The sequence below is a fragment of the Panthera onca genome, chromosome B1, assembly GCF_046562875.1.
Source record: "Panthera onca isolate mPanOnc1 chromosome B1, mPanOnc1 haplotype 2, whole genome shotgun sequence".
Taxonomy (NCBI): Eukaryota; Metazoa; Chordata; class Mammalia; order Carnivora; family Felidae; genus Panthera; species Panthera onca.
The window spans coordinates 43,611,011-43,632,946 of NC_138342.1; the positions used below are offsets into that span (position 1 = coordinate 43,611,011).

The 21,936-nt window shown below is 45.6% G+C and overlaps 1 protein-coding gene across 2 annotated transcripts in view; it reads left to right on the forward strand.

The window, feature by feature from the left end:
- The first annotated feature begins 3,166 nt into the window (after window positions 1-3,166).
- KIT (KIT proto-oncogene, receptor tyrosine kinase) overlaps window positions 3,167-21,936 on the forward strand; it is an 86,468-nt gene continuing 67,698 nt past the window's right edge. For both annotated transcript variants that reach the window (XM_060654993.3, XM_060654994.3), the window contains exon 1: window positions 3,167-3,572. In XM_060654993.3, coding sequence (XP_060510976.2) covers window positions 3,182-3,572 — 391 coding nt within the window. In that variant the 5' untranslated portion in view covers window positions 3,167-3,181. The remainder of the gene's footprint in view (window positions 3,573-21,936) is intronic.

A 21,936-nucleotide genomic window follows, 5' to 3' on the forward strand; every position in this document is an offset into this window, starting at 1 on the left:
GGAGGGGCAGAGAGAGAGAGAAGGAGACACAGAATCCGCAGCAGGCTCCAGGCTCTGAGCCGTCAGCTCAGAGCCCGACGCAGGGCTCGAACCCACAAACCATGAGATCATGACCTGAGCCGGATGCTCAACCGACTGAGCCACTCAGGCACCACCGGTATTTCCTAAATTTTCTAGGATAGACATCTTTACTTTTACAATCAGAAATATAAAAATTTTCAAGTTAGAGATTTTGACTGTGTGACTATAATAAACATCTTTTGTTCTATTTGTGCAGTGTTAGTACTTTTTCCCATGAGAATAGCTCAGTTTTTCTTTGGGGATACATCCTTCTTCATTCTTAGACCTCATAATGTGGATGAAATCCACTTCCAACCCCTGGCTCCAGGGATGGGCATGCGATCCAGACCTGGCCCATCATCATATTCTATTGGTCAGGCCTCAGCAACTGGTTCCAGATCGGCATGTGACTTAAATCGGGGCAGACCTTTCATAGGAGGGTTTCATGGGGGCAGAGAAGCTCTGCTCACACTGGAAATAATAAGCTGTAGGTCTGAGTGCACGGAAAGTACTGCTGAAGGATGGATATGGAGGAAAATGCATGTGTATGCACACACACGCACATACTCCACACCACCTTCAAGTTGATGACTCTGAATTCTTGACTCTAGCAAAGTCTAAGATGCTATTGTCACTGGACTTTGCAGTTATAAGAACCATTAAGGTTTAGGTTTCTTTGTTTTTTGCTTAGGTCAGTTCGAGTTGGGTTTCTACAGGTTGCAATCCAGAGTCCTCACTAATACAGTTATGAAAACAATAAAATATGTAAAGTATAATTTATAAGAGGCTCCAGGGCTGTCACAAAAAAAGAGTACAGAATCGGTCCTATGTATCCTACCTGACAATGTAAAACGTTTCCATTGCTGTGTTTCTACTGGACATGATCTAAGAAATACAGTTTATTCCCATAGCACATCACTTAGAGCACCTTCTACGTGCCTCCTTTTAGTACATAGCTGCCATGAGGTATTACTAAAAATAGCTAGTAACCCTGGAGGCACAGGGATGGAGGCTCTTTACTATGCCCGACATTAAGCCTTTAGTTGCTGGATCTGAGGAGATTTGGGGGTATCTCAAGAAAGGAACTGGAATGAAGGGGCACTTAGGTGTTTAGGGGAGTGGCTTTTTTTCCAATCAGTACAGAAGGATTTCAATATTCTCTCAACCAGCATGGCCAACTTGACGTGTATTGGTTGAACACAAATCCTGTTAGTAAATATTAGAATATCTTTTTGGGTATCTGCTTACCCTCTCAGACTGTGAATCCGCCTAGGCAAGGACTTCGTCTTTATGATTTTTGTAGGTCTTGTGCCTACCAAGGTGCTCAGCAGATATTTATTTGTTGGATGGTAAACATGACTGACAGTCCAGCATTATGGAATTCTCTATTCTGCCTTTTTTTTTTTTTTTAAGAAGTTTCCTGCCTAGAATTAAATTGCAATATGGTCTCTTTTCACCCACTCTCCTGAAGACTTGTTATCCTCTCCAATATCAGTTGATTGAAGAAGAAAATTGTAAATTTTCTCCCAGGCATAATGTTGATATTTTAACTCACAGTGACTTTTTTTTCTTACTACAAAATGGATTTTAGAAATAAATCAAGATCCCAGAAACTTATGATTGCTCTGAGTGGTAGCTTTTATCTCTGTCATCCTAAGAAAAAGACATGGTCAGTCTGATGGCCCAGAGCACAGAGACCTTTGAATTTCAGTTTTCCCACAGCTATATGACTTGACACATTTCCTAGGACATTTGGGTGGGGGTTCCCACTTGACCATAAGGATTGTGGCAGTGCCCATATCTGTCTATTAGCAATGGTACTCCCAGTCCCTAGAGTAGATACTTAAATGCTTGTTGAATGAATACATAAATTTAAGGAGAGGCAATCATACGTATTGATCTAAGTGACTGGCTTTAAAAATAATTTAAAAAACTAACTCAGGTCCTAATAGGTCAATGTTAAACAGGGGAGCTTTCAATATTAAATAAAGCGGAGTGTCGGAGCTGATTAATTATAAATTTTGAATGCAATTTTAGAGAAGAGTCGAGGTGTATCTATATTATTCCACTGCTTTTTCTGATGGGCTCCTCCTATTTATTTTCCACTCTTAAGCTCTCTGGTAAAGTGTTTTAGTGGTTTATTAGAATGCATAGGGAAAGGTCATCATACCTGGAGTCAGTCTTAAAATGACTGGCTCTCCCCTCTATTTGCTGTGCTATCTTGGGCCACTTTTAAAACTCAAATAATACACATTAGGCTCTACCTACCGCACAAAGCTGCTGTTGTGAGCATGAAATAATATTCAGAGTAAGGAATAACTATAAAACCCTATACAGATACTGTTGTTACCTTGGATAAAGCACTTCCCAGGGAGTGGAACCTGTTTTAAGAGAATAATTTTCCTATAATTTTGCTCCTGGTACAGGCTAGGGCAGCTAAGAGGACGGCCGAGACCCTACCGCCTCCCCCCCCCCCCCCCCCCCCCCCCCCCGTAACTGTTCCCTGATACAGGGGAAGAGAAACCTTACAGGGGGTGGGGGTGGGTACGTTCCCAGAGGGCTTAGCACAAGGATTCTGGCGCAAATGGGTTTTTAAAAAACTCGAGCTCCCAGAGCAAACTTCACTAGGCTCTCTTCCCCACTCGAATGCCAAGCCCGGTTCTCCAGGAAAGTCTCAGCAGGAGCTTCCTTGGCGGAGACCACGCCGACCAATAGAAACCAATTGTGTTATTACGGTTAAGAGCAGGTGGAGAAACTGAGCATAAAGAATTACCTACAGTCCGGCTCAGCATTTTACCATGGTGCCAGGCGCCTCTCTTGGGCCACTCGATTAACAGAAATGGAGAATGTGGGGGCCTAATTCGTAATCCCCGCGCCCCAATTCCGGTGGGTTTCCGCACCACCTCCGCCACCAGCGGCGTCCCTTCTCTTCCCTCGGGAGCGTGCTCGAGGGCCTTGCGTTGGACCTTTATTGTCTGGGGAGCACCTGCCAGGTGGCGGGCTCGTGCCCTAATGTGCACTGGGTGCCGGGCTTCACAAAGCGCTCGGGCAGCACCTCCCTCGTCCGGGAACCGCCTCTGATCGCCAGACCACATCACAGGGGAGCAGGAGAGGTGGAGAGATGAAGGGGCTCCGGGGTCAGGAACTGGCGGCGAGGGCCAGCGTGCCCTCCTCCTCCCCGCCGGCTCAGCCCCCGGGGATTAGCACGTCGAAAGAGCAGAAGCCAGACGCCGCCAGGAGGGAGCGAGACCCAGGAGGGAGGGAAGGAGGGGAGGCAAGGAGGGGCGCGGAGAAGGGGCGTGGCCGGCGCGCAGGGGGAGGGCGCTGGGAGGAGGGGCCGCTGCTCCGCGCTCGCGGCTCTGGGGGCTCGGCTTTGCCGCGCTCCGTGCACTTGGGCGAGAGCAGGAACGTGGAACGGACCTCCGATCCCAGCGCAGCCACCGCGATGAGAGGCGCTCGCGGCGCCTGGGATTTTCTCTGCGTCCTGCTCCTCCTGCTCCGCGTCCAGACAGGTGGGAGAGCGCCGCGGACAGTGGGGCCGCGCCCCCCCCACCCCCCGCCCCGGAGCAGCCTGTGCCCCCCAGGGCTCGAACCCGCAGGGGTTCGTCAGCAGAGGTGGCTGACGGCCCTCCGGTGCCCTTGTTTTTCAGCCTCCGGGAAGATTCGAGGCGTCCCCGGGACTCTCCTGCGCCCTGCCTCGCTCACCTGTGCAAGGAGCCCCTGCCGCTGGTGGCGGGGGCGCTGAGCTGGGGGGTCTTCCGGGAAGGAGGGCAGCTAGGGGGCTCAAGAGTGGGTGAGGTGCGGCCGCAGGCTGCGTTCGAGTTCGGGGTTGCTTTTGTGCCGGGGGTGCGCGGGGGCACAGGCGGGCGGGTCCCGGGTCCGCACCCAGCGCGTTATCTCCGCGGTGCGAGGCGCGGCCACTGCTTCCTTTTGTTAAAAGTTGCGCGTGTGTGACCGGTGCACTGGAGGAGCAGCCCGCAGGTTCTCTGCCGCGCCGAGGGCAAAGTTGGAGAGCCTTTTCTTTGCTCTGTGGCTGCCGCTTTCCAAACCGCGGGCGCTCTTTGTGCCCCAGAGCTGGGGACCGACCCGCTGCCGCCTCTGCTCGCTGTGTCCTCGGGCCCTCCCGTTAGGCATTTTGCCTGGGAAGCGCACTGTGTGCGGCTCTGGAGCCGGACCCCGCGAACCTAGAGGTGGCGGCTACGGGGACAACTTGGGCTGGGCGTGTGGAAAGCAGCCGCTAGGTTGCAGACTTTTTGCTTTTGTAAATCCCATGCCAAAGGCTCGCCCCTTTCCGCCGCGGTGCCGTTTCTTTCCTGCCACGCGCCTCCGAGCGGCTGGTGACCGCGTTTGCCGCCTGCACCGAGAGGAGGCAGGGACCTTGCGCTGGAACGCTCAGGTCTTCGACCTGATCTCCTCCCGGGTCTGGCCAGAATGCCCAGACAGGCTGGCCGGCCTCTGCAAGCCTCTGGAATAGGTGTCTGCGACCCGTAATTGCGGGTCCCCGTTTTCTTTGGGAATTTTGAGATCTGCAACACCCCTTCCCACGTGATAGCTACACTACTTAAGGGCCGCCTGGGGCGGGGGTGGGAGATGGAGTGGAACTTTCTGCAAAATCTTACTTGGATCCTAAAGCTGTAGTGAAAATCCGGTTTTATCTGCGCGGGAACTTAGGTCTGAAGGTGGAGGAGGAGGATTTGCAGGCTCCTGAAAGCCCTCCGATTCCTGCCCCTTCTTCCCTTTTTTTTTTTTCTGGGTGTCGCTAGTGCGCGAGCGAGTGCAGATCGCCCAGGTAACCCCTGAAACCCTGCTCTCTCCCAGGTCATTTTTTAAAGACCTTCAAGGCTTACCTCGCTGATGCAGTGGGCAGAAAGTGAGTCTGAACTGGGATTCACGGGCTACAAAAGGAAGCATCGCTTTGTACTATTGTGGTACTATATTAACTACCGGTCAGTTTCCCATGAAGTCTCAAGGTGTAGCCTCTTCATTCACGGGCTTGAACGGCATTGTGAGGGCTTTCCGGTGGAGGAAGAGAAGCCTTGCATCTGGACCCGGGAGGGGGGGGGGCGGGAGAGAGATTATAAGTGAGTGCCCAGATTCCGTGGCGGATTTGACCGCTCTAAGCTCAAATGACACATTTGGTCCTGACGTCTTTGTGCCTTGGCATTTTTAATTTCAGTTATGCGTGCGGACCCGAATAGGGCACTAGAAAGACAAGGGCAGAATAGTTTCCCCGTTTTTAAAATTAAAAGAATCAGTTGCTTCCTTCCTCCTCCTAATTATCCGGCTTCCTCGAACAGATTTTTGGCAAAGGGAATTTAAAGGTCTGGCTCCTGGGGGGCAGTATGGTATAGTGACAAAGCCTAGTGCTGCCCTTCTGGTTCTCCTTTTCCAGCCATTTATTAGCTGTGTGCCCTTGGCAGGTCGTTTCAATTCTGGAGATCCCAATTTCCTCAAGAGGACAGTGAAGCATCTGCATCAGGAACGACCCTTTGGGTCCCACATTCTCCTCTTCCAGTGTTCTGAGTGTAGACTCCAATTTTTCTGAATTCCTTCCCCGATTCCTTTCTGTCTCCCTGAAATTCCTCTGCCTTTTCTGGTCACAGGGACCACGGGGGTAGTAGCCTACTGGTCCCCTGCCCCCGCTGAAGCGGGGAGGTGTGGTTTATCCTGAGTCTTCTTCAATCCACATGTGTGCCTGGTTTCCCTTTGAATTCAATCAAGGAGGTGCGGGCTCTGTAGGACCCCCCATCACTGCTCCCCTCAGTGTTTACAACACCTGTGCCCAGCAAGATAAGCCTGTAAGGAATAGTGAATCATACTTTCCCCTTGTTCCTGCAGGTGTGAGGCCAGAGTCAGAGCCAGAAGCTGGACACAGGACATTTTGGATGTGATCCTGTTGGGAATAACATGATGGTCTTGGAAAGGGATCCCAGAAAAGTCACATCCCCATTCTCGTCTTTCCCACTCATCCACACATTTTTTTCTTATGACTTGATAAATTATGTATGCTGTGTTATTACAACACATTTTTCTGACATGCCTTAACTTTCCCTTTATGTGTCTGTTGTACATAGTTGTTCTTTATTCAAAACTGGGCCAGGCCCATGCTGGGGCCTTTGCATGGTGTTTCTAGTCCTCTCAACAAGCCCTAGAGGTAGTGCTGTTACAATTCCTACCATTTCATAGCCGGAGAAACTGGCTGAGGATGAGTCAGTTACCCAAATAGTCAGTGGTAAAGCCTGAGATTAGCCCCATATGCCCAACTGTATACCATTCACATGCCTTAACAGAATCAGTTGTGAGATTCATTGGAAACTATTTGATGAGCACATATTATATGCCAGGTATCATTGGAGATTCTGGGAATACAGGATGGTCAAGGTCATTACCTTCCAAATGTTGGTAGAAAAAGACCTAGAATTGCCTTTCTTAGGATGTGTGGGTGAAAGTGTTCTCAATTTGAGGGAAGTATTCACCAGGAAGGGGAGTCATTAAATGTAGCTTGTGTGGGGGGTATGCAGGCACTCAACCCTGGGCATGAGGGCTGTATGTGTTAGATGTGCCATTCCAGAAGCCCTCAGAAATGAAGATAAACTGTCTCTAAAACGATGGTGGAAAAGTCAGTTGAGATATTTTGCCATCCACCTTTCCAAAAAATAAAAATGGCCTTCGCATCATATACTTGGGGCATGCTCTGTGAAAGCGAAAACTCCCAGGAATGAGTTAACGCCACTGGTCATTCACCCCGGATGGGCACCATGAGATAGAAGGGCAGTTTACCCCTTAGAGATTTACCACCCAGACAGATCGTCAGAAATGGGCCAAGTGTTTTTGTGGGCTCCCTTGTAGAGCATTTGCGTACAGGTGTTGTTTTGATGATGGGTTTTGCTGCTGTTGTTGACAGCTGCTAGAAGCTGCTCTTAGGATTTTGACTCATTTCCTCAAGTCTCCCCCAGCTGATTAAAGAAGGACACCAGGAAATGAGCTGCGGTGCCCTGAGCGGAATTCTTGGAGCTGGCCTTGCAGGATGGGAACCCCTGAAAGGCTGTGGTCAAGGCTACAGCAGCATGATCCAGAATGAATTTAGTTTAACAGTTGACAGACTGCGATGTGGGAAGTGCTTTATTTTGCCGCATTCCTGTGTGTTAGCTTTCAAAACAAGGGATTGAAAGACATTTGAAGGGACCTTAAAGACGCAAAATTTCATATGCAGTTTCTGTAACCTGAATAGAGAGCTTCTGGGGCTGCAAATCCAGAGTGAGGAGGGCCTACTGGGGAGTTAGCAGAGGTACAAGTGTGAATCCAGGGCAAAGCCAGTGTAAATCTTTGTTGAAAGTGAAGGGACCGAGTAAGCCTGGCCTGTAGTACCTCTGGTTTTGGACATTTTGGACATGAAACAGCCCATCTTTTGACCTCAGATTCTGAATACGTAAGAGCTTACAAGCTGATAATCCATGAACCTGTTTGGTACCCCCCCACCCCCAAGTGATGCTTTATTAAGGAAACATCAAGGCAATACTTAAGAATCTGGAGAATTTATGTCAAGAACTCGATTTCTCTGTTCTCTTGAACTGAGGGACTGGTCCTCTTTAGGAGGCGCTAGGCAATACCACTCTCTACTGCCCTTAGACATTTAGGCATTTAGCCTTAGGCCCTGGTGAGTGCAGATGGGACCATGCTGGTACCTAGCCGACAGAGCACAGGCCTGGGGAATGAAGACAGCCTTGTGTTAGTCTGCTGGCCCCATGGCTGACACATTTGGGACCTTGGAGCCAGTCAGCTGCCCTGCTGAACTTACTTTTTCATCCTCATTTCAGCTGTGTGACTTTGGCAAATTACTTAACTTCTCTGTGCTGGTATACGTGCTTCTACATAATACATTTTTAGGATCGTGCTGCCTGGCACACTTTTAGTACAAACATAATACATGTCAGTCATAATTATTATCTATAAAATAGGAATTATTGTTATTCCAGAAATGGAAATAATGCCTACTCTAATATGATTGTCCTAAAGATTAGGAAGAGATTCTTGTACAGATGCTTGGCACAGGGTCTGGGATGGGACGGCACCTAATAAACGAGTAACCTCTGTGACTATGTAGAATTTGCCGGTTTCTCTCTGTAATCTTTGCAAGTAGGTACCAGTAAGTACTAACGTGACAGCTTTTAATGTGAAGTAAACTTTAATTTTTGAGTTTTATATGGCTTTTGACCTAACAATCGGAATCACTACTCAGGGACTGAACAGATCTTGGCCTTTTTTTTTTTTTTCTCCTTTCTCCCAGAAAGACAAACAACCCAGAGGATTTCTCCAATGAAAGCATTCACATCTGCTGATTTTTCCATTCACCTTATGCTTTAGCCTTAACATTTTGCTTACGACACACTGTTAGGTATCTCCAGTGCATATCTTTCTGACAGCTAGGTTTTTGACACTTGCAAACTTGAAGCTAAATTGTTAGCCAGCACAGGTGGCATCAGAGTTAAGAGCTCGGGGTTCGAAAGGGACAACCTGGGTTTTTACGCATTTGGCCCCTTGCTGGCCGTGTGATCTGGGAAGAGACTCTTCACTTCTCCATAAGCTTCAGTTCTTTTTATGTGACTCAGAGATGATGGCATGGGCTCCCGAAGAGAGTGAGTGAGGTCACCCACATAACATGCCTAGTATGGTGTCCTTGATGGGGACAGCACAGGGACTTCACTATTAGGCTGATTTTATTGTTCCTCTTGCAGGTTTGTCTCTCAGGAAAAAAAAAAATTGGATATAGTTTAAAACCAGATTATGTAGAGGAGTTTTTATGGTATAAAGATGAAATGTATACATTTAATGTCTAGTTTTTGTTTGTTTTTTTAAGTCCACCATTAGTAAGCAATGCCTACTTGCCTCCCTGGTTCTTTGTTTTGCCTTGTTCTTAGCCTGTTTCGGTGGATACAGATTAGATTTCTGGACGCAAGCTTAGGAGGGGAAAGCTCTGTAAAATGGCCATTTTCTCAAGGTGAGTAAGTAAGGGTAGCTCACATAGGGTCCATGAACCCTGTGTGATGCAGCATTGAAAGCACCTGAAGAGTGAGCGGCTTTTCTGTGACTGCCTTCCCTAAGAGTGAGGGACCCTGCTGAACTTGGCTGTTGCCCCAGGCCGGACACACAGTGGTGCTCCTGGGTTTAATATCTCCCTTTCTCTAGCACTTATAGGGTGCGTTGAACATAAGAAATGCTCAATAAACATGTCAGACTCCGTTTAACAAAGATCTATGATTCCCTAGGCCTTGGTCCTTGCAGGGACTGTAGGTGTGGGCTAGAGGTGGGGGAGGGATGGAGTAAGAGCACAGCGTCGGACCAGAATCGCATTTGGTGTCCAAAGAAGTGCAAAGTGCTCAGGCAGGATTTCAAAAGAGAGACGTTTATGTCTTGGTGGGCAGATGATAGCGATCAGCGATCTTTCAAAGTGTCCATGTGGGAGATAATATTTGAGATTCATTTCTGCGCGTTAGAGGGTAGAGTGTCTGTAGGTGAGGCTTCGATTGGGAAAATGGGGGATGTGGAAATAGGGGATAAGACATTAAGATCTCATTTGAGGATTGTCAGTCCTTGCACTTGGTGTGATGGTTGCCGGGGGGAGGGGATAGGGAGGGGAAGAGGCTGGAAAGGTGGCCTCTTTGATTCGCCACAAGGAGCACTGTAGGGAGGGGATATTTAATGCTGCGTTTGGTCCGGATTCTGAAAAGAGCTTAGAGGTCAGGGCCAAGGTGGATCTGAGCCAGTAGTGGCTCTCTGGGCTTTGCTTACTAGGCCAGGACCGCTTGCTCCACCTTGCCGTCCAGTCCCCAACCTGCTCTGAAAACTTGGGCCACCTTGCCTGTAGGTAATGAAGACTGAAGGAGGTGTGTGTGTGTGTTTACCCTTTCGTAAAAGACACACATTAATATTTACTATCTGGATCATTTTTAGGTGTCCAGTTCAGCCGCGTTAAGTACATTCACATTGTTGTGGAACCCCATCCCCAGACCACTTTCCATCCTGCAAAACTGAAACTCTGCGCCCATGAAACACCAGCTCCCTGTTATCCCCTCCCCCAGCCCCTGGCAGCCATCATTCTATCTTCTGTATCTGTGAATTTGACTACGCTAGGGAATCATTCGGTATTTGTCTTTGTGACTGGCTGATTTCACTTAACATAATGTCGTCAAGGTTCATCCATGTTGTAACATATGTCAGAATTTCCTTCCTTCTTAAGGAGGGAAATGTATGTATATGTGTATGTATGTATGCATATGCATATGCACATGTATAAGTTTCTGCCATATTTTGTTTCTCCATTCATCCACCAATGGACACTGGGTTGCTTCTGCCTTCTGGCTGTTCTGAATAATGCTGATATGAACACGGGTGTACAAATACCTCAAGGAGAGTTTCTCAGGGGCCTCTTCCAGGATGGTTTGTGTCATGGCTAGGCTTTGTGCTGATGGGGAGGGGAGCTGGATAGAGGGACAGTCAGACTCTTTAGATGGCCTCTGGGTGTTAGGGTGCGTGCTCTGGAAAGAAGGGAAAATACTTAACGAGACACGAAGAAGATAAAGGTAGCCGACTGAATTCACTTGGCAAATTTATAGGCATCTTGGGTGTGTCAGACGTTGATGAGGTTGAGGCGAAGGGGAGCGGGAGTTATTATAGGCGTGGGTGACTGGGAGAACTGGTGGGACCATGGAATTGATGGAAATAAAGTCAGAGGAGGAGCATCCCGTTTGCGGGGAGGAATATGTTGGACACTGTTGTGTTTGTCTATTGACTATTTACAGGCTGCATGAACTTGAAACTCCATTTCCCAGACATGATGGTAGATACAAATGAGATTCTTCTTGGGCGGTCAGGTCCATGTGAGAGCAAAACTAAACCCCAAAAATCAACAGAACTTAGCTGTGTAATATCAATGGTGGGATATGGGGATTATGAAGAATTGTGCGTTGTGTATCAGCCATATGATAAAAGTAAATTTTCGTGAAAAGAAATACATAGCAGGAGGATAAGTCTGTCTTCATTCTTTGGGTTACACCTTTATCAAAAAGTTTATTTTTGAGAGAGAAACAATTGCACAAGCGACAGATAGGGGGAGAGAGAGAGAATCCCAAGCAGGCTTTCCACCTTCAGCATGGAGCCAGATACGGGGCTAGAACCCACGAACCATGAGGTCATGACGTAAGCTGAAATCAAGTGTAAGATGCTTAACCGACTGAGCCACCCAGGTGCCCCGGCATTAAGCCATTTTTAAAGGATGTTTATTGGTTTTCTCAGAGAACAGAATGGACATTTTGGGCTTAGAAGAGGACACAGAGTTGATTAAAGCTTTGGGAAATTGGCCCTTTGAAGGCAACTTAAAGAAATTGGATTTATTAGGCCAGAGAAGATAAGGTGAAGAAGTTTTAGTGAATGACAGTCTTCAAATATTTGTAATATGTGAGTGAAGAATGGCACAATGAAAATAGTTTAAATTGCCCCAGAAGGAAATTGGGGTTTTTTTTTTTGTTTTTTTTTTTTAGGGAAAATTCTTTGATTGAGGTTTGGAAAATACTTTATTGCATTACCAGAGCTAGTCATAGGGTCTTGGCTGCAAATATGAGGAAAGCCAAATAATTGTCATTTTGAAATGGTCAGGCCCTGCTTACCTCAGCTGGTTTGAGGACCCCTTTCCGGGCCTGCCTGGAATCTTTTCTGAATAAAATAGCCGTTTTTCCTGCTTCACTGCTTTGGCTTTGCGTTGAGTCTTCCCTAAATTCTGGTTCGACTCGAACATGATCCACCACTCTTCACCAGTTTTGGCTATGCCGAAAATAGCCAATAAAGAGCTCGCAGCTTCAAAGCGGGTTGTTGATCTGTTGGGGGTTGGGGGTATCTAGCCACAGATGGATCGTGCGGCGAGGTAACTTTAGCCGAGCGCCAAAGTAAGAGGAACGAAAGGAAGTTCGAGGTCTAGAGAAACTGGAATCGATCATAATTAACCCTCACCTAAGAAAATTGCTATTTGATCTCCCAACTGACGGATACTTTTGAGAGAAAGCCAGTGGTGCTGCGTGTAGGCGGAGAGATCTGTAAGGACGAGGGGAGTCCTTCTCCCTTGATTACTTGGGGGTGGATTGTTGGCTCTGTGGTTTACCCACCAGCCGGACTTCCCTTCCCACCTGTCCTTTCCCTTTGGTCATTTCATGGTCATGGCTCGATGTACGTATCAGGTCAGCCCGCCGTCCGGTAGGGGAAGGCGGTAGAAATGAAATTGCAGTTCAGCAGCTTCCCGTTGATCACACCATTTCACTTGTCATGCCGAAATATGTGATGATGTCTGAGATGTGATCCCTGTGTTTAAGGAGCCTAGGAGCTGTGGGAAGATAAGGGCTGGGGTGGGTGCTAATGTAATACGATTTGTAATAAGATTTAAAGAACAGCCCTGGTCCGGAAGCCAGGATGCATATTCATTACCACTGGATTAGAGGAAGAGGCATCACTTCTGGGGGAGAGTGGCTGATTCAGAGGAAGATCTGGGGCCTGAGTTAAATCTTGGTTAAGGAACTGGTTAAAGTATGAATCCAAAAGGAAAGGGTTATAGTTAGCCAGAAGACTCCCATGGAAAGAATCCGCTGGAAGGTGAGATAGGGTAATTTCTTAGGATTTTTATTCTTCAGCAATTGCCGTATTTCCTATAATGCCATATGCGATGAGATTTTTGTTAAGTGTAATCTGGTCAAGCAGTTACTTATTCAGAGACATTAACTTTCCAAAATGGAAAAGTACAGACCTCACTTCTGCATGTATTACACATACTATATGTACAATGCAAATCCAGAGGAGGTCCACGGATATGTACTTTGAGTTGCTTTCAAGTCCGGGGCTGATTACCCTCCCTCCCCTGCCTGCCTCATCACCGCCAGCGAGATTACAGATTTTGTAGGCTCAAATTCCTATAGTGGCCATAGATGATTTTTGGTTCCTTGCTTATTAGCAGATTTTAAACGTCGAGTAAGATGATAATCCAGGCTTGTAGCCGTCTGCATAAATTCATTTGTTTAAAAAAAAAAAATCCACAACAATAACAAGCAAAACCCCCAAGCCTTGATAAGGGTCCTGGATGGTTTAGGACATGTTGAGATTCTGCCCTGGGTTCTACAGCCCTGCTTTATAGGGTAATTAGAAGGTAATTAGGGACACTGGTTACTGCCCTTCCCAAAGCAATGAGCAGTTGGGGTGGGGGGAAGGTGGCTGTTTGTGGGAGGAAAAGTCAATCACTTAAGGAAAAGGTATATATGGGGCGCCTGGGTGGCTCAGTCGGTTGAGTGTCCGACTTGGGCTCAGGTCATGATCTCACGGTCTGTGAGTTCGAGCCCCGCATCGGGCTCTGTGCTGACAGCTCAGAGCCTGGAGCCTGCTTCGGATTCTGTGTCTCCCTCTCTCTCTCCCCCTCCCCTGCTCATGCTCCGTCTCTCTCTGTCTCAAAAATAAATAAAAACATTAAAAAAATTTTTTTAAATAATTTTTTTTTTTTTTTTTTTTTTATTTATTTTTGGGACAGAGAGAGACAGAGCATGAACGGGGGAGGGGCAGAGAGAGAGGGAGACACAGAATCGGAAACAGGCTCCAGGCTCCGAGCCATCAGCCCAGAGCCTGACGCGGGGCTTGAACTCACGGACTGCGAGATCGTGACCTGGCTGAAGTCGGACGCTTAACCGACTGTGCCACCCAGGCGCCCCAAAAAAATTTTTTTAAAAAGGAAAAGGTATATACAATGGCACCTGCCAGGGAATGTCTTGTTCCTAACCAAGTGGAAAAAAATAATGGGAAAAACTAAAAGAGAAACCCTTACTCCTTTTCTTGTTATCTTAAAGTTCTTGAGTGAGGCAAAACACCTAGCTTCCTTTGGGTTTACCCCAGGTGACTCAGGTTATTTCAAAGGGTGTTAAAAAATTCTTCAAAAACAATCCCAGGCTGTCAGTAATTTAAATAGAATGACCTATGCAGGTTGGTCAGTAAGCAGAATTGCTTAGCAAGACTCAGACAAAAGAGGGATTATCACAAAGAACTTTGGAAATTATTTGGTATTGTCTTTTTATTGGAAGGAAGTATTTATGGAAAGGAATCTAATATAGATTTGGCTTCTGGGGGAAACACTGGCGATTTTGGAAGTGCGAAGGGGAGTGGAGGGGAGGGGCATTGGCTCTCTGTTACTCTACTTGGCTAGTGCATGTTTAAAAGAAAACAAGACCGTGTTTAAAAAAATTGAGAATTATTCTACTTGGAAAGACTGTGGGTACTTTTAAAGTGACTCGGGATTTTAGTTTGTAAAATATTTTAAATGCATTTCCATTCTGACTTTCCCAGATTTCTTTTTTAATGGGTGATGTTGAGTCAGTGTACCTTGGGAAGATCTTCATTTTAAGAAAGGGCCTGGTAAGACCACACGGACTGGCCTTTAGGCTTCTTGTCATTGTTAAATTAAACCCGGATTCTTTTTTTTTTTTAATTTTTTTTTTTAACGTTTGTTTATTTTTGAGACAGAGAGAGACACAGCATGAACGGGGGAGGGGCAGAGAGAGAGGGAGACGCAGAATCTGAAGCAGGCTCCAGGCTCTGAGCCATCAGCCCAGAGCCCGACGTGGGGCTCGAACTCGCGGACCGCGAGATCGTGACCTGAGCTGAAGTCGGACGCTTAACTGACTGAGCCACCCAGGCGCCCCTAAACCCGGATTCTTAATCCAAAAATATGTCGCTGGAACAGCCACTTGAAAATGGTTGATTGGGAGGTCGAGATGTTTTTTCTACTTAATGATAATATTGTCAGGATATTTACTGCAGGGAAATAGTAGACACATTCCCAGTTCAACCAAAATGCATCACTTTCATTAAAAAAAAAAAAAAAGAACCCCCCCTTCTGCTTTTTGAAATAAACTAGCATATGTAGAAGGGTTTATGAATTTTTTAGTAGATCTGAATGTGTAGCCTAATTTACATTTCTGCATTTTCAAGGGATATTATTTAAAATGATCACCTTAGTTTCAGAATGACTGCCTCCTGAAGAGAGGAGGGTATAACCGTGAACACACAGAGCAAAAATCCTTGTCGTGTTGGGGCTCCTGTTCCAGAGAATTCTTTTTGGTCTCCTGAGCCCAGGCCCACAAAGAACCCAGAAAGAAAAGTCTAGGGGTCTCTCATAGAAAGCTTAATTTAGATTTATTTAGATTTATTTAGATTTATTAATTTAGATTTCTTTCGGTTCCGCATTTTGGTCAATGAAGGAAGGAAGCAGAGACAGGTAAGGTTTCTCAGAGGGTCTGGGGGACTAAGTTCATGGGGAAGGAGGGACTGACTCAGGGAGAGCTTTTTATGGTATTAGTCCCTTGAGTCCCATCTGCCACAGGTCCTGCCTTCCGAAGGGCTGAGCTCTCACTTCTGTCCTAGCTTTTCTTAGCTGGAACAGAACAGTCTCCATAACTTCAGAGCCACTTGAGCAGTTCCTGGAAGGACTCACCGAAGGGGGCTGAACAAAGCATGTGAACACAGACAGGTGTCTTCACTTTCAGGACATCGTGGAGCCTTTCCTGTGCCAAAGTGCGTTGTCAGTCTGCAGGCTTGGAACCGTTTTTCTCAGAATGTACCAGAATGCTTTTTCACAGCTGAGAGAGATGCTTCAGGGGTCCAGGCTGAGTGCTCCTCAGTGTGTCTCCGGGGATTAGAGGCTCTTCACCTCCTTTTAAAAAAAATTTTTTTTAACGTTTATTTATTTTTGAGACAGAGAGAGACAGAGCATGAACGGGGGAGGGTCAGAGAGAGGGAGACACAGAATCTGAAACAGGCTCCGGGCTCTGAGCTGTCAGCACAGAGCCCGAAGCGGGGCTCGAACTCACGGACCGCAAGATCATGACCTGAGCCGAAGTCGGCCGCTTAACCGACTGAGCCGCCCAGGCGCCCCTCACCTCCTTTTTAAATTCTTTCATCGTTTTCTTGTTCAAATCTGGCTGCCTTTGGGTTTAATAATAAGTACGATCCACGGATGGCACTTTGGGTCTGACTCAGTGCCTTTCAGCCACTGACAGGTGTTCTGTGAGTCATGTCCCACTCTCCTGTTCCTGTAGGTGGCCTGGGTGAGGGGACAGCACGCTGGCTTCATCTGATTTTTTTGCATCTTAGCCTGAGAGTGGCCTTTCAGAGATCCATGGTATGATAAGCTCTCCGGTTTCAAATCAAGCACTGTCCCGGTGAGGTTTGACCCTGGTGAATTACTGAGGACCGTAAAGTTCTTCTGTCCATTCTTGGGCATCTGGTAGGACTCTTGTTGCCTTTGGCATTGTTAGTGTTGATCCTCAGGAAGGACTCCAGGATACAGTCTGCCTAGCGATGGAAAGTGGTACTCCCTTGAGTTATAAGGGCAAGAAGGCATCCCTACTGACTACAGCTTCGGTAGAAGCCCATAAGGATTCCTCAGGTGCTTGGTAGGATGTCACCTAACAATTTTGATGAAACACCCCTGCTTCAGGAATACAAGCGTGGGTACTTAAGTAATTAGGAGATCAGTTGCTGTAATATGCTTGCTCTAGGGTGACAAGACTAGTGTTTGCGAGCCAGAGAATTCTTCTTACCCAGTGTAGTTATCATTGGTTAGTACTGACTGTTCTGGGTGAGAATTTCAGGGCCTAGTTTATTTATTTATTATTTTTTTAATGTTTATTTATTTTTGAGACAGATATTATTATTTTTTAGCGTTTATTTATTTTTGAGACAGAGAGAGAGCATGAACAGGGGAGGGGGCAGAGAGAGAGGGAGACACAGAATCTGAAACAGGCTCCAGGCTCTGAGCTGTCAGCGCAGAGCCCGATGTGGGGCTCGAACTCACAGACCATGAGATCATGGCCTGAGCCGAAGTCGGACACTTAACCAACCAAGCCACCCAGGCACTCCTTCAGGGCCTAGTTTATTTATTTATTTTTTTTTTTTAATTTTTTTTAACGTTTATTTATTTTTGAGACAGAGAGAGACAGAGCATGAACGGGGGAGGGTCAGAGAGAGAGGGAGACACAGAATCTGAAACAGGCTCCAGGCTCTGAGCACTCAGCACAGAGCCTGACGCGGGGCTCGAACTCACGGACTGCGAGATCGTGACCTGAGCCGAAGTCGGACGCTCAACCGACTGAGCCACCCAGGCGCCCCGGGCCTAGTTTAAATAGACCCTGTTTAAGTTTGCGATCAGTTAACTAGAGAAGGGTTTAAAAAAAAAAAAAAAAAGCAGGGGGCCTATGACTTAGATGAATTCCTTGGATTGTTTGAAAACCCAGTGGTAGCCATTTTAAGATGGAACAATCCAACCTCACATTAACTTTAAAATAAGTATATATATGGGGCACCTGGGTGGCTCAGTCAGTTGGGCAGCCACCTTGGGCTCAGGTCATGATCTTGTGGTTAGTGAGTTCGAGCCCCACATCAGGCTCTGTGCTGACAGCTCAGAGCCTGGAGCCTGCTTCGGATTCTGTGTCTCGCTCTCTCTCTCTCTGCTCCTCCCCTGCTTGCACTCTGTCTCTCTCTCTCTCTCTAAAAAATAAATACACATTAAAAAAAATAAAAAATATATATATAAACAAATTATGGGGACATATGAGACATAGCTAATAGTGTAATGAACTTTCATATGCCTATCATCCAGCTTCAACAGCTGGATCAACAACTAGTCTTTTTGCTTTATCTCTGTCCATCTCATCCTGCCGTTATTTTGAAGCATATCTCAGGCCTTACGGAATTTCGCCTACAAATGTTTTCAGCATGTAGTTCTAAGGTACAAAGATTCCCTTGCCCTAAACGTAATGGTAATGCCAGTGTCACAGCCTTCCAAGTCAGTATAATTCCACGATGTTGTTGATGATCCAGCATTCACATTTCCCCTACTGAAATATAATACATATAAAGATCTATGCAAATAACGTCAACATTTGATAGAATCCAAACAAGATTCACATATTGCAGTTGGTTGATGTGGCCTTTCAGTGATTTCTTATTTATTATAGATCCTAGTCCCCCATTTTTGTTGAAGAAACGGAGTGCTTGCCCTATGCGATTTTTCACAGTCTCTCATGTGGTCAACATGCTGTCTGTTCCCTGTATTTCCTGTAAATTTATGATTTAGAGGTTTGATCATATTCATATCGAACCCACAAATCGTGAGATCATGACCTGAGCCGAAGTTGGATGCTTAACCAACTGAACCACCCAGGCACCCCTGTACTGATACCTTTCATATAATACCCTTGTTTTGCTCTTTCGGGTATGGGGTGGGGTGGAGGTTATTCTCTCTTGGTTTCCTGCTGTGAGTAACATTTAAATTATCTAGAAGCCTGTTCTTTCCTCTCCCTTTTCTCCCCCTAGCTTGGCATCTGAAGTAATATTCTTTCACCCCGGTTACTATCTGTACAATCAGCAAGCATATGCTACTTTTCAGATAGTCCTCCCTCCCCTAATTTTGCTGACAGCTGTACTGCAATTGCTTTATCATAATACATGGCAATCCTACCTTCTATTTCCTTTGTTACCACTCTTTGTTCTACTGGTAAATGTATGTTTGATCCTGGCCACTGGTCCTTATGTCCTGTCTTCCCTGGCACTTTGGTTTTCTGAAGCTCATCTTTCACTAGATGCCTCAGGAAGCACTCCTGGGAAGTATTTCCTGAATTCTATGTTCATAACAGCTTGTCTGTCGCTTTTATACTTCAGAGTCAGGTTGGCTGATATAAAATCCTTGGCTCATCTTTCTTTGCTCAAGTATCTTTAATATTTTACGGTAGCGTCTTTTGCCATAAAGTGTTGTCAAAGTCTGCTGACAATCTGATTTTCTTTCGCTCGTGTTTCACTTGGTATGTTTGCCGAGATATCCAAAGGAGTGTATTTTACTTTTGTTCTTTGAAGCCCAGAAGTATTTTACAGTGTTGGGTGCTTTGCATTGATTTTTCTAGGGACACGGTGCACCACTTAAATACGTACTTACCCAAGGAAGTTTTCTTGGGGCAAAGCTTTTGCTATTTATTCTACACTTTTCCGTTGGCTTTAGGAACCCCCATTATGTGTATGTTAGATCTTCTTTGCCTGTCTTCTATGTTAATCACTTTCTCCTAAATCCTTTTAGTGTCTTCATGATTCATGTAAATGTAAGAATTTCGTTCCTCTCCATATTCTGGTTAAGGCAGTATTCATTTTATTTGTTCTTGTGCTTTTTTTTTCTTTTAAATTTACCCTTCATTTCTGATTTTCTTTTCTTTTACTTCTAATTCTTTTCTTAGTTCTTTACCTCCAGTTTCAAATCTTCCATTTTCTCCAATCAAGTAACTTTGGGGTTTTAAAAATCCTGGTTTGTATGGTTCTTTATAGCTTCTTTGATTTCATGTATGTCAGCTTAGTTTGAAACTACTGGGTTATAGTTTTCATCTGTTCTCTTTCCTTCTGGCATGATTTTTATTGCCTATACTAGGGATGTCATTCTGTGCCTTGTTGTGTCTTTAACTATTTGGAATTCCACTGTGGTTCTTTTCTGTTGTTCACCATGAGTTTTCCTGTATTTCCTGTAGCATTTCTGGCTTCACAATTCTAGAGTACCACTTACGCTGTTTTCAAAGAGTGGTCTACTTTTCTAAAGTCTAAGGTCTTACAATTTTGGTCCCCATTCCCACCTGCCCACCCCAACCTTTGCCCCTGTTTTGCTCATCTTAGATTCATCCCCAGCAGTTTCTCCTCTCTATGAAGCTTTCTCCTTTCTTGTTAATTCATAAGAATCAGATGTCCCCCACCCCAGAACATTCCAGGACATCAGACACTACGTGGGTCACAATTCCCTCTGCACTTACTGGTGAAATTGGAACTCGCAAAGCCCTTTGCCAGTTTGTGTGGGTGTTCTCAGAATGGCTCTCTGAACATTCTAGTGAGCATCTAATGGCAATTTTTGAAGCTGTTGGTTGGTTGTCCTCACCTTCACATACACAGGGAATACCTTGTCTCCTGGTTTTGTTGTTGACGCTGTCCCTAGGTTTCTGGTTCTGCTCTGTTTGTCTGTTTTTATGGTTAGTATGGGTGTGGGTGGGGGAGATTCAGTAATTATGCCGCTGTCACTGCAGCACCTTTGCCAGAATCTCCGTAGACTTTTTTTTTTAAGTTTATTTATTTTTAGAGAGAGAGGGATAGTACAAGCAGGGGAGGAGCAGAAAGAGAGAGGGTGAGAGAGAGAATTCCAAGCAGGCTCTGTGCTGTCAGCAAGGAGCCTGATGCAGGGCTCGAACTCACAGACCGTGAAATTGTGACCTGAGCTGAAACCCAGAGTCAGATGCTTAACTGATTGAGCCCCCCAGGCGCCCCTCTCCGTAGACTTTTTTTTTTTTAACATTTATTTATTTTTGAGACAGAGAGAGACAGAGTATGAACGGGGGAGGGTCAGAGAGAGAGGGAGACACAGAATCTGAAACAGGCTCCAGGCTCTGAGCGGTCAGCACAGAGTCCGATGCGGGGCTCGAACTCACGGACCGTGAGATCATGACCTGAGCCAAAGTTGGACGCTTAACCGACTGAGCCACCCAGGCGCCCCTTCCGTAGACTTTTTAACATGAGATTTGGTAACCTTTCCGTCTACCAAACTGGGACCAAAGTAGCAAAGCCTTGAAACATTACATCATCGGTAGTTGACTTTATAAATCATTTTCTTCCAAAATAAGTTACCAAAAATGTGTTGCAGAGAGAAAAGTTAGTGGTTGTAACTATCCGAAAGACTGGAACTGAACGTTTTATGGTCTACCTAGCATTTGCTTTCTAAGCTTATTGTTTATGACAAAATGTAATGGTTGAAGTTATCAGACTACCAGGAAGCTCGTATCTGAGCTATTGTTTCTGAGGAAAATGTATAAAAAGTGACAGACTCTGCCATTGTTTGCTGTAATATCCCTTGAGTTCTAAAGGAGATCATGCTATTTTATGGTTTTAAGAGCATTAGACCACATTTAAACTTTTAATATCGGCTAATAAAGATAAAATCATTAGTTAATTAGGTGCATTTTTCACTGTCGGCTTTTTTCCCCCCATGAAAAATTTGCATATCTCTAATTATAGTCATTTGGAAAAAATGCTACCAGGACTTGACATAATATTAATTCAGATTTCCAGAAATACTAAATATCCTTCCTCCAATGTGAGTTTCCTTCAATTGGCTATTGATTTAAATGATATGCTAAAAGGTGATGATTTCAGAATTGGCCTCTCCCTCCACCCACCTTTTTAAAGGAGTCATTATTCTAAAGTCATATAAGGAAGAAGTAAAACTTTCTCAGTGGGCGTATTGGAAACTTAAAAAAAAAAATTCTGGAAAACAGGGGTGCCTGGGTTGGCTCAGTTGGTTAAGCGTCCAGCTCTTGGTTTCAGCTCAGGTCATGATCTCATGGTTTTTGAGTTTGAGCCCCACATCAGGCTCCATGCTGACAGTGTGGAGCTTGCTTGGGATTCCCTCTCCCTCTCTCTCTGCCCTTCCCCTGCTCACTCTGTCTGTCTCTCTCAAGATAAATAAACCTAAAACATTTTTTTTTAATTCTGGAAAACAAAGTAAAGTCGTTTTCAGACATTTCCTCTAATTTTCTACAAAAAAGATTGAGAGGAAATCATTTTGAAAACAGAGCTGGTCAGTACGAATTTTTTGCAAAAGGATCGCAGGCCTAATGTATTGTTCTAAGTGAATGTCACCCAAGAAAAATTAAGGGAAAAGTGAACATTCATTAAGCAAATTGACCAGCAAGTGTTCTGATGAATGTCGCAACAAATTTGAATACACTAATTTTGTCCATTACTGTGCTTTTAGACCAATGTGATTGTTTTGGTCTAATT